Consider the following 11,825-nt stretch of genomic DNA (forward strand, 5'->3'; position numbering starts at 1 on the left):
GTAATCTCTGGTAGAGCAGCCAGTGCTCTTAACCACTGAGCCATCTCTCCAGCCTGATAATTTTTTTTTTTTTTTTAATTTGTTTGCAGAAGAGATTTAGGTGAAAGACACGAACTCCAAGTCACCATTGAATTGGTGCTGAATTAATCCACTAAGCTGAACGCTCTTTATTTTAGTTTTGGTTTCTGCTGGGAATTGAACCTAGAACTTCACACATACTAGACAAGAGTTTCACCACTGAGCTACATCCCTAGCCCTGAATAGCCCTTAGGGTAATAATGAGAACAGACCATGCACTTATTTCTGTAAGGAAAGGACTATAGATTCTGAAATTCACACACTGAATGTGAATGGGGTGGGTGAGCGGGAAGGCTCATATCTACCTTTAAGCCCTCATTTAGTAAGGAATTAGAAAGTGAAAGGGGAAGGCTTGGATGGGTCCCCTTTCATACAAGTCCAAGTCCCAGTGCTGGCTGAGCAATGGAGTCTAAGCTGAGCTTACGGTGCAGGTTGAAGAGACCGTCAGCCTCTTACCAGGGGCTGGCCCGTGCTGATTGCTGCCAGATGAAAGGGTCCATGAGTATTTGACACTGCCTAGAAGAGCCAGGGAAGAGTTTCAGTTGAGGAATTGTCTAAATCAGGTTGGCTGTGAGTAAGTCTGTGGGAGAGACATTGTCTTGATGGTTACCTGAGGTGGGTGAGTGTGCGGTCCACCGTCTCACAGGCTGAGAGAGCAAAGAAAGCTCTTGGCTTAACTGCTTTGTGGTAATGGACCGTAAGCTGAGATTGTCAGTGAAATAAACCTTTCTCCCCCAGCTTGCTTGTTGTCAGGGTATCCTCACAGCTGCAGGACACCTCTGTACCTTATTATGTGAGATCATCGCTTCAAGACCTCATATTGAATGTGGATCCATTGTGTGTGTGTGTGTGTGTGTGTGTGTACAGGTGCCCTAGGGATGAAAAGCATTGGATTCCCCTGGAGCTGGAGTCACAGGCACGTGTAAGGAGTCTGTTGCGGGTACTGGGAACCAAACTGTGGCCTTAGAGAATCAGCCTGTGCTCTTAGGCACGGAGCCTTCTCTCAAGCCGATAATTCATTCTTAAAATGGCCAGACAGTAAAATCGAAGACTGCAATCAAACCTCCAAACCCGTTAATACCACAGCATGTTACCACCTTTCCCCGTACACAACATGTCTGAAGCCTGACCACTCAGACACTCTAATTAATATCCAACTTCTTTAGCACCGAGCACTGTATGGCCGTGATTTCCTCCAAGCAAAGACAATCTCGAATGAAAGGTGACAAAGAAGTAACAAATGCTAAGAATGCGCCTCCTTACAGCGTTTTCAGACACAGAACATTTATTATATTCTATGATCTTTCCCTGCTTTGCGCCTGGTTGGTTTTGTTCTTTCCCACACTTAGTCAACTGGCTTCAAGTGGCCTCTGCTTTCTGGTTGTGTGTATTTCATCCCCACTAGCATACTCTTTGTAGTTTCATGACCTACATACTCATGGACACACAACGCTCACAACAACACATGCACACACACACACACACTAACTCTACACTGAAGAAAACACAGTTTTCATCTCTCAGAGACTGATTTGCTTAATATAGTGATTTCTGCCCCATTCATCTTCTTGTCGGCGTGAGATTTCTGTTTTCCTTTCCACTAAGTAAATTCCCATCTGGGCAGAATTACATGGCAGTTTCTAGTTTAAGCCTTTTGAGAAACTTCCATTCCGATTCCCACAGTGGCTGCACAAATACTTTTGTTGTTGTTATTTGTGTAACAATAAATGATACTCTAATTTCATTTCTCTTTGCTAGTAATAGTTGTAGATGTTTGATTATTTCAAATAATCAAAACTCAGGTTAAAATGGGAGGTGATAACCGTTAACATTACATTTTGTGTGTTTAATAGTTTGACAGAACATGTGACTTTATAAGAAAATAAAAACCATATGACTGTAACTGAAATATTTCTCAAGACAGAAAAATAAGCACCTCGTTTTTCACTTGCTTTAAAAAAAAGAGTTCACTAGACTAATGACCTTTATATCAGTGTCATGTATGCTCAGACTCAAAATGTCAAACAGGGACAGAGGAGGCTCTGGCAAAAACAATGGCACATAATAACATGAGGTTGTGCAAAACCGAACAGGACCGAGTTCAAATCCAGGTTCCAATTTTTTATCCTTCGTTGTCATGTCAACACTTAAAAAAGTACATCCACTGAAGGTGGCACCAAGTACCTGCCACTCAGAAAGCATTTAACACGAGACAACCATATGTAACGAAATGGCAGGTTCCTACTCCAGGAACTGCAGGAATGTCTCCTATTCCTCCAGCCAGTGACAAGACCAGTGAACATCAGATGTAAAAAACTAGGAATTTGAAAAACAAAATTACTGTTTTCAGTTATGTGTACGGAGATCAGGTAAGCAGACCCGAGTCCAGGGGCCTAAGGAAGTCAAAAGGCTTCCTGGATCCAGAGTGACACCCCATCCGGGTGCGGAGAATAGAATTCAAGTCCTTTGAAGGAGCAGCAAGGGTTGTAACTTAACTCTCTAAAGACTTAGTGGTAGCCACCCGAGTGCTCCCCTTCCCCCCAAATCCACGTGCTTAGAGGGAAACAGCTAGAGCTGAGAAAACCAAGTTTATGCTGCAGAGTGACTTTATGGTGGGGGTTCCAAGCCTCCACACCAGTCCTCATTCAGGTCCACTTTATCCCTACAGGAACATGGGTCTCCAATTTCTTTCCCTTGAAGAGCGTCCGTCAGAGGCTGCATGCTAGGACGTCTAGTGGGACCCTCGCAGCCGAGCACCCTGTGGCCCCGTCAACTCAACAGCTTGACACCCAAGAAAAATCATTCACTCGGGCTGACCACGCTCCGCAAGCACTTCCCTTCAGATGGGCGGAGCCACCACGCAGAGTCCCCCAATGAGAAAGCGCAGCCAGGCAGCTCAATTTGCATATAGAACAAAGCGTGCCAATACTAAGGTTATTAAGCGCTCATAGACCATAATCTGTTAAACCTGCAAGTGTCCACAGCTCCCTCTTGATGCGTTGGGGGCCCTGAAAAGGGCCTTTGTGGATGGGGAAGCAGACCAAGGGAGGCTTAGGCACGGGGCAGCTCAGCCGCCGAAACCGTAGAGAGTGCGGCCCTGGCGCTTGAGCGCGTACACCACGTCCATGGCCGTGACCGTCTTGCGCTTGGCGTGCTCGGTGTAGGTGACAGCGTCGCGGATCACATTTTCAAGGAAAACCTTGAGGACGCCGCGAGTCTCCTCGTAGATGAGACCCGAGATGCGCTTCACGCCGCCGCGCCGAGCCAACCGCCGGATAGCGGGCTTGGTAATACCCTGGATGTTATCTCGAAGGACCTTGCGGTGTCGCTTAGCGCCACCTTTTCCTAGACCTTTGCCGCCCTTTCCACGTCCCGACATCTTCACAGAGAGAAGTGCAAGAAGCCAAGAACAAGGTATGGCAACTTGGCGCCAAGCAAGTGCTTATATTTCCTAGGAGCGGACCTGTTTGAAAACAGCAAGGGGTGGGCGGAGCTCTAGGCTCCACCCTCTGGCTCTTTGTGCCCCGCTGTCTACCAAGATCTTAAAAGAACACTTTGTGTTCCCTCTCTAAATTTCTGAAACCCTTGGCATATTTGAAAGTTTAAACAATATAAGGCAACAATTTATTTTTCCTCTTTTTTAGCACACATAAAACCGGCGTATCATGCTGTCTTCAGTGCGCGCTGATTCGGTATTTTGTAAGCAGCATGCTTGTTCTTCCACAACTTTAATGTGAAACTTTAATTCTATTTCTAGCAATAGAAATCTAGCTTACTGGATCTTATACCAAAGCAATTTACATTTTCGCGTGTGAGTCTTTTGAGGGGATGGGAGAAGTGTTCTAATGCCTTTCTTTTGTGACCATGATAAGAAAATTATCTTAGTTCCCACTACCTGTCTGGTTTCAACTGTCTGCAGTGTATGGATTTTTCTGCTTCTCCTCCTTTGCAAACACATTAGTATTTGCTTCTCAGCCAACTGTTTCTATAGTTACTTACCTGAACTATTGTAACGTGTCATTTAGATCTGAGGTCCTCATTGCTTGCATTTAAGAGACCTGGTGACTCACATCTGTAATCTAGGCTCTGTGTGGAGGCCATCCTAGGCTAGACAGACTCAAATGCATTTCTCCTCCTCCCCATTCAAGTGACTTGTAAAGTACCAGAAGTCAGAAGCATGGCTCTGACTAAGAGGACTGTCCTGAAGTTTATTATTGTCTTTTTAAAGACAGCAGGGTTTAAGGGAGGGTTCAGAATGCTGTCCCAGGTAACACTAAACACATCGAGGATTAAGGATTTCAGCAAATTGTTGTTGATCTGTAGTCTTAAAAAGAAACCGTCCCAGCAGGAAAACTGTTTCCTAAAGTTTTGTATTTATACTTTTAATTTATAGTACTTTACAATTTCCATTAGTTCCAAAACTCAAACAGTTTATTTGTTCCCTCCGTCTCTTAGAGATTAGTTGAGCTCTAGGATAGCTGGATAGGGAAGAAACCCGACTCATTAAATTTTACCTCATTATTTTAAATCCTTTGCTCTTCAGAATTCTTACCAAAATGAGGGACAAATCTGCAGCCAGAATACTTATTCAAACTTGTGAAACTGTGTCAAACAAACAAACAAACAAAAAAGCAACAACAACAAAGAGAGAAAAGAAAAAAGAAAATAAAGAGAGGTTTCCATGATATAAGCACACATTTAAGACGGTTTACAGAAGTTATTCTAGAACTTTCTTCTCTAAAACTGCAACCTGAGGTTTCCATGTGCATTGACTTAGTATATATAACCTATGGAATGCCTAGGAACATTAAATAGTATATAAGAGTCAGCTGTTAGGTGGTAAAGCCAGGATTTTGAGAAGTTGTCTCCAGGATGACCTCCTTGATGGTGGCAATATTTTGTTCAGCTCCAAAGGGCTATATGAGAGACCTCAGCTTCAGGCTAGCGCATTGTGCTAGACAATAAAGATGTACACAGACATAAACAGGGTTGGTTTCTTTGTGTGTGTGTGTGTGTGTGTGTGTGTGTGTGTGTGTGTTTAATATTTTGTATCTTGGGACAGGATCCTATGTAGCTCAGGCTAGGTGGGAACTCTCTGTAGCTAATGACAACCTTGACTCTCCTGTTCACACCTCCTTTATACTAAGATCACAGTCAGGCCCCACTACACTTGGTTCTGTGATGGTTATTTCAATGAAATTGCAATTATACTGAGAAGGTAAATTTGTGATCTTTCAATTAACTGAATACCAAAAATACATTTAATCACTGTTTGACATCACTTAGTTGTGTAATTTCAGAAATGTGGTAAACTGAAGTACGGGAGTGAACCAGTGGGGGATAAACACCGAGTGAAGACCTCCAGCAGGCAAGCGAGGCAAAGCGTCCTCACCTCTGGAATCCAGCGGTTCTTCTCCTCATACACAGCCCTCGAGCTAAGTAAGGTTAACTTTTGGCCTATCAGATTCGTTCATGCTATCCACAAGGACAGCATTCCAGCCTAGTCTGTGATTGTAGCCGTGAGACCCTAGGAAGGAAGGAACTGTCCGCGTGAGCAGCAACACTGTCTGAGACCAGCTTCATGTGGTGTAGGTAGGACAGGCCAAAGAACCAGCTTTTGTCCCAGGCTGATGGTTGCACACAACTTTAATCCCTGCAGTAGGGAGGCAGGCAGATCTCTAAGTTCAAGGCCAGCCTGGTCTACATAGTGAGTTCCAGTGCAGCCAGGGGTACACAAAGAAAGTCTCAAAAACAAACAGAAGACCTACAAAGCCTCTTGCAGCTCGCTCTCCAGGTGGGTGTAAAGGAGGGGCTGGTGGGCCCTGTTCTAGCCGGGCAGAATTTTTGCCAAGTGGAGGTATAGTTGACCCGGAGGAGCTGTGACACTCACAGGCACAAACCCTGGAGTCAGATAATTACCAACTGGGATGTTCCTCTAATTTGCCTGAGTACTCGGTATAGGGAGACAGAGGTGCTCTTCTCAGGCATTTTTGTTTTTGATTGTTTCCAGGTAGCTTTTCTCTTAGCCCAGGCTCAATTCAAGTTCTCCATCCTCCTGCATCGGCTGGGTTTATAGGCACTGAACACCATACTCTTATTGTTGTGTTTTATAGCCAGGAATGTTTGGTGGAGGTGTGGTATGGTGCACGCGGGGCGGCGGGGCGGGGGGAGGTCTGCGGACCCATGCTGAGGCATCCCTTCCCCCTGAAGTACCAGCCATAGGATGGTATAATGGAGCTTATTTAGGGCATCGGGAGGGGAGTTGAGGGGGTAGTAGAGACAGAGAAAGGTAGAGGGAGTGATGGGGAAGAGGCCGGCCATGAACACGTGGAGAGAGGGGCGGAGCCTAGAAGAAATGCCAACACTTACCATAATTTTTATTTTTTGAGATAAAGTCTCACTTCCTGGCTCCGTCTATAACTCACAATGTAGCCCAGGCTGTCTTTGTATTTGTAATCCTCCTACTTTAGCTCCTTCTCCAAGAGCTGGGATTACTGACTTGAACCAAGTATGGTTTCGCTTAACTCCCTTTTTCCCCTGCTTCCCTCCGTACCTTCATTCTTATTAAGCTGGTGTGGATCTTGGAATGACTACAACTGACTTTAGGCTTCTGGTAATCCTGCCTCGACTACCCTAAATGCTGGGATTACAGACGCGAATCACCCAGTTAACGCCACATCCTGGCAGTCAATTCCAACCGGATTGAGTATGCCTGTGAACTATGTAAATTAGGACTAGAAATTTGCGCTTTTGATTGGGTGGTATCTGGACGGGCGGGGCGCGGTTCTGTTTGCGCTAGCTGATTGGGAGCGGCACCTGCCTGTCACAGGCGGCAGCCCCCTGTAGTTTGGCGAGGAAGTTCCGGAGTGGCGCGCGGCGTCCCGGAACTGAGCGAGCCGGTGTTGGAGCTCCAGGCGCGGGGTCGAGCATGTCCGGACGAGGCAAGCAGGGGGGTAAGGTGCGCGCCAAGGCCAAGTCGCGCTCGTCTCGCGCGGGGCTGCAGTTCCCCGTTGGCCGCGTTCACCGGCTGCTGCGCAAGGGCAACTACGCGGAGCGCGTGGGCGCGGGAGCGCCGGTGTACCTGGCTGCGGTGCTGGAGTACCTGACGGCCGAGATCCTGGAGCTGGCGGGCAACGCGGCGCGGGACAACAAGAAGACGCGCATCATCCCTCGCCACCTGCAGCTGGCCATCCGCAACGACGAGGAGCTCAACAAGCTGCTGGGCAAAGTGACGATCGCGCAGGGCGGCGTCCTGCCCAACATCCAGGCCGTGCTGCTGCCCAAGAAGACGGAGAGCCAGAAGGTGAAGAGCAAGTGAACCCGACGGGTGCAGAGCCCGCCACAGTCCGCAGCCAATAAAGTCGGTGAAAAGCGAATAATCCGGAGAGCTGTGTAATCACGGGACCGACGGGGTGCCGGGTGGGGACAAGTCCCAAACTTGAGCGGGACGCAGGCCACACGTGTGGCCGGGTGCGAGCCGGAGGAACCCAGCGGGTGGGTTGGGAGCTCCCTCCCCCCCCACACACACACTTGTATCACAGTGGGCAGGAGAAGCCGAGCCAGTGCGGGGAGGCTACTTTGGAATTGACTTTACCTAACTCCGCAGTCCTTCTCAGGGAAAAGTGGTAGGAAAGTGTTTCGAGCTGTGAACAGGAAGTTTTCTCTCTGGTCATACTTAGAAAGGTTGAGCTATTTGGAAAAGACAAGAACTTAGGATCCTTGGTGGGTGCTAGTTATTTAAGGTAGTATTTTAAGCTATTAGATGTTAGGTATTCGTGATCTGAATGCAAGCCATCTTCACCTTACACGCTTGTGTTCACTATTCTTTATAATGAAGTAACTTGTGCAATACGGAAGTGAGTCATGAAGTTTGCTCTCTGAATGGTGGTGCGTAACAACGGGGCCCTCAGTCTTAAGTACTGTAGGTTTAACAGGTCTTAAAATGATTCTATTGCTGCTTACGGTGGTGCAATTCCTGCATTTGGGAAGTAGAACGACATTCGTGGGTACGTAGCGAGTTTGAGGCCATTCATTCTTGAACTACATTATATTAGACCGTCTCTCTCTCTCTCTCTCTCTCTCTCTCTCTCTCTCTCTCTCCCTCCCTCTCTCCCCCTCCCTCCCCCCTTCCCCTCTCTCCCTCTCCCTCTTCCCTCTCTCCCCCTCCCTTTATCTATATAGATGTATATCTATAGATATCTATATAGCTAGCATATATATAAATATATATATATACCATCCCCTCGGGTTTTAGCTTCATAACAACAGCTGCTTCTCCAGTATTAAGGATGACTGTTAGCTTTCCTGGAATCTGCTTTCTTGATTTCCCATAACTGTTTTAAGTTTTGTGATGGCACCGTTAGGAAGGGAAGGGTCATGTGAGTTAAGAACACAGAGAGAAGAACACCAGGGCCCTGGAAATGGGATTCTTCCGTTGGCCACTATTTCATGCTCAGTAACCATTCTTCTGTCCACAGGATCCACAAAATCCATCCCAGGGTAGGTTTCACTCTGGGTTCTTTTTTTTTTTTTTTCTTCTGGGAGTCAGAGTCAAGTCTTCCTCTTCATTTCAGTATTTTCCCTCGAAATTTATTTCCTCCCCAGTATTGGCCTGCTATCTATGCCGCGTGCTAGTATCTGGGAGGATACAGCTGTGAATAAGGCCAGCTAGGTTTCACTGTCCTCAAACCCACATTTTTTTTTTTCATGGCTTTTGAGGACAGGGAAAAGGACAAATAATATATTACAAATCGGTGTCTGCTAGTGTTTGGTTTTCTACTGCTTGTTGTGTTGACATTGGAATCACTTCTTGGTGCTCATCTTGAAAGATGTACAAAGGTTTGTCACACCTGATAAAGAGGCAGTTTGCTCCCTCTGACACCCAAGGCTAACAGACTCCAGAGGCGTTATGGGTAGTTTCAGGAGGTAAACTTTTCATAATACATGTTTGGAAGATTATTATTTTAGTACCATGTATTAGCATTAGGTGCTTACACTGAGCAATACCATCGACAAAGACTAAGGGTTTGCACTTGTGACTTAAAGTATATATAGGTAAACCTGAGAAGGTAAGATGTGTGCAAATATTGGCTCACCCTGTGGGCCACTGCTGATGGGATCAGAAATGTGACCATCCTAGTGTAGCTTGGTGAATTTAATTGGGGTTCCTTATGAAAGCATACAGCAACACTGGTGGTTGTACCATTGAAGAAAGAAATAGCTGTTTGTAAATCCTGGGGAGGAGGAAGAGTGGAAGGAACCTTGTGAGTCCCTTCCTTGGTGACCATAAATCATGGGGTGACCGTGACAAAGCAGGTCTTGTGTTGTACAGGTTGCCTGTGGGTTATCGGGGTCCTAAGAGTTGACAGGGGCAGGTCCTTTGTCATGCCTGTAGGACAGTTTTCCCCAGCTGTAGGAATTTTAAAGAACTATAGCCAAGTGTGGTTTAGAACCCCGAATTCCAGAACTTGGGAAACTGAGGAAGACCCTGAGTTCAAAGCCAGTCTGAGATCACATGTTCCAAGACAGGACTGCACACAAGACTGTCTCAAATAAGATTCACTTGTTAGAATGAGTTGTGATGTCACTTGGAGCCAATACATACGAAGTCACCCTCCGTGGCCATCTAGTTTTCAAGTGCTGGTTTTGATATTGAGTCTAATTTACTAAAGACAGAAAGCCTCAAAGACGCTTACCAACATCGTGAAGATAAAAGGACAAAGGTGGAAAGACCAAAGCCATCTGTCTTTCTCAGAACTCTATAAAGTCTTCCCCTGGCACTGGGAGAGCAAGACAAACAAGATACAAGATAAGCTTTCCACCCAACCTTTGCTATGGTTGCCCCCAAAATACTTAAGAATCCTTTCAAATACTGCTCTTCTGAGAGTTGTTGAAAATTAGCAGAAACATTTTGTAAAGTCAGTTGAACCTGTGGTTCTTGATAGGGTTGTTGAGGCTAATTTAAAGGGGTAATGTTGCATATGCGAGACCATGTAGAGACAGTCTAGGCATTTTTTAGTATGGCCTGAAGACAGACTTTGGATAGATTTATATAGTGCTTGGTTTTATTTGCACACTGACAGTTCCCTGCAGAAAAAAGCAGTTCAGTGGGACGGTATAGTGTGGGCAGGATTTGTTTCCCTACAGAGCCAGTTTTGACTTTGGATCCCAGAGAACTGGTCTGTTGAGTTTTGTGTTTCTGGAAAGAAAAGGTTTAGCCCATGCTGTAGTTGGCCCTGACTGGCATGCTAAATCCTGACTCTACAAATCCAGCAGAGGCAAGGGCAAATGACATGGCGATTAAGTGCATGAACTTGATAGAATTGGATTTGGGTTCTGTCCTAATTACTTCTGCACGGCTGAAACACCAAGACCAAGGAAACTTAAAACAAGAAAGCATTTAGTTGGGGCTTGCTTACAGAGAGGATAAGTCCATGACCATCATGGTGGGGGCAGGAAGGCAGGCATGATGATGTCTCAGTGGCTTGAGGACTTAGATCTGATCCACAGACAGGAGGCAGAAAGATTGGGCCTGGCATGGCCTTTTGAGGTTTCAAAACCCAGAGTGACACACCTCCAGAAAAGTCACACCTAATCCTTCCCAGAAACATTTTGGCCAACCAGAGACCAAGGATTTTAAATACCTGAACCAATGAGAGCCATTGTCATTCAAACCACCAAAGGTTCAGAATGTTCCAGTCGCCTGGTTTGGAAACACTATTTTAAGCTCATTGAAAACTAATAAATGGGTTTCTGTTTTCTGTCCCTTGAAGGGAGGCAGGAAGGGTTGAAGGAAGCTCAAGAGACTAAGGAAGCTGAGGGAACTGACAAGACTCAGCAGGCCCTGTACAAAACTGGGGGAGATGGGGAGGCTTGGTGAGGTGGCCTCCTACACTTGATACTGGTTTGCCAACGTGACATCCTTGTGTCCTCTGGGAAGAGGAACCTCAATTAAGAAAATGCCCCCATTTGATTGGCCTGTAAGGGACATTATCTTGATCAATGGTTGATGTGGAAGGGCGGGTCCAGTCCACTGTGGATAGTGGTCCCCCTTAGCAGATCCTGGGAGGAATATGAAAGGTAGCTAAAGGCCATAGGCTGCACCCCTCCATGGCTTCAGTTCCTGTCCTATCTTCCCTTCAGGATGTCTGTGAGCTGCAGGACAAATAAACCCTTATTTCCCCAAGTTGCTTTTGGCCTTGGCAATAGAAAGCAAGTTAGACCACCACTCACCATGCTGCTCTTAAGTAACACCAAAAAAATCATAATTCGCTGGTTCACCAAGGTGGAAGCGGATGGGATCCTTTCTTTGGTCTGGTAATGCAAACGAGGGCACTAAGTTTCCCACATAGAAAGATGTTCAGTGAGCTGACTGTGGTGGTGTGAGCCGTGGGCCCCATCTAATCTACATATCCAAGCAAAGGTCTGTGTCTACAGTGGTGAGGTAAGCAGAGCACTTTGGTAAAACCACAATTGTGGTTGTGTGACTGTGACAAGAAATCAAATCAGATTGGTTGGCTATTCCCCTCCTCTCCTTCAGATGGAATTGAATGGAATTCAATGTTAGGCTTCATGACTACAATTTTCAAATAAAACTAGCAACACATTTGGAGATGTGTTTTTTTTTTTTTTTTAATCTATTTATTTTATATATGTGAGTACATTGTAGTTCTCTTCAGACACACCAGAAGAAGGCACCAGATCTCATTATAGATGGTTGTGAGCCACCATGTGGTTGCTGGGAATTG

At 46.0% G+C, this 11,825-nt stretch overlaps 2 protein-coding genes across 2 annotated transcripts; one reads left to right on the forward strand and one right to left on the reverse strand.

The window, feature by feature from the left end:
* Positions 1–1,899: 1,899 nt before the first annotated feature.
* On the reverse strand, positions 1,900–3,489 carry H4c16 (H4 histone 16). The gene has a single exon (XM_076940697.1). It carries the CDS (start codon positions 3,455–3,457, stop codon positions 3,146–3,148), a length of 312 nt encoding a protein of 103 aa, XP_076796812.1. The 5' UTR covers positions 3,458–3,489; the 3' UTR covers positions 1,900–3,145.
* Positions 3,490–6,916: 3,427 nt separating this feature from the next.
* Positions 6,917–7,457, forward strand: H2aj (H2A.J histone). The gene has a single exon (XM_034511540.2). It carries the CDS (start codon positions 7,007–7,009, stop codon positions 7,394–7,396), a length of 390 nt encoding a protein of 129 aa, XP_034367431.1. The 5' UTR covers positions 6,917–7,006; the 3' UTR covers positions 7,397–7,457.
* Positions 7,458–11,825: the final 4,368 nt, after the last annotated feature.

This window comes from Arvicanthis niloticus, chromosome 9 (genome assembly GCF_011762505.2).
Source record: "Arvicanthis niloticus isolate mArvNil1 chromosome 9, mArvNil1.pat.X, whole genome shotgun sequence".
Classification (NCBI taxonomy): domain Eukaryota; kingdom Metazoa; phylum Chordata; class Mammalia; order Rodentia; family Muridae; genus Arvicanthis; species Arvicanthis niloticus.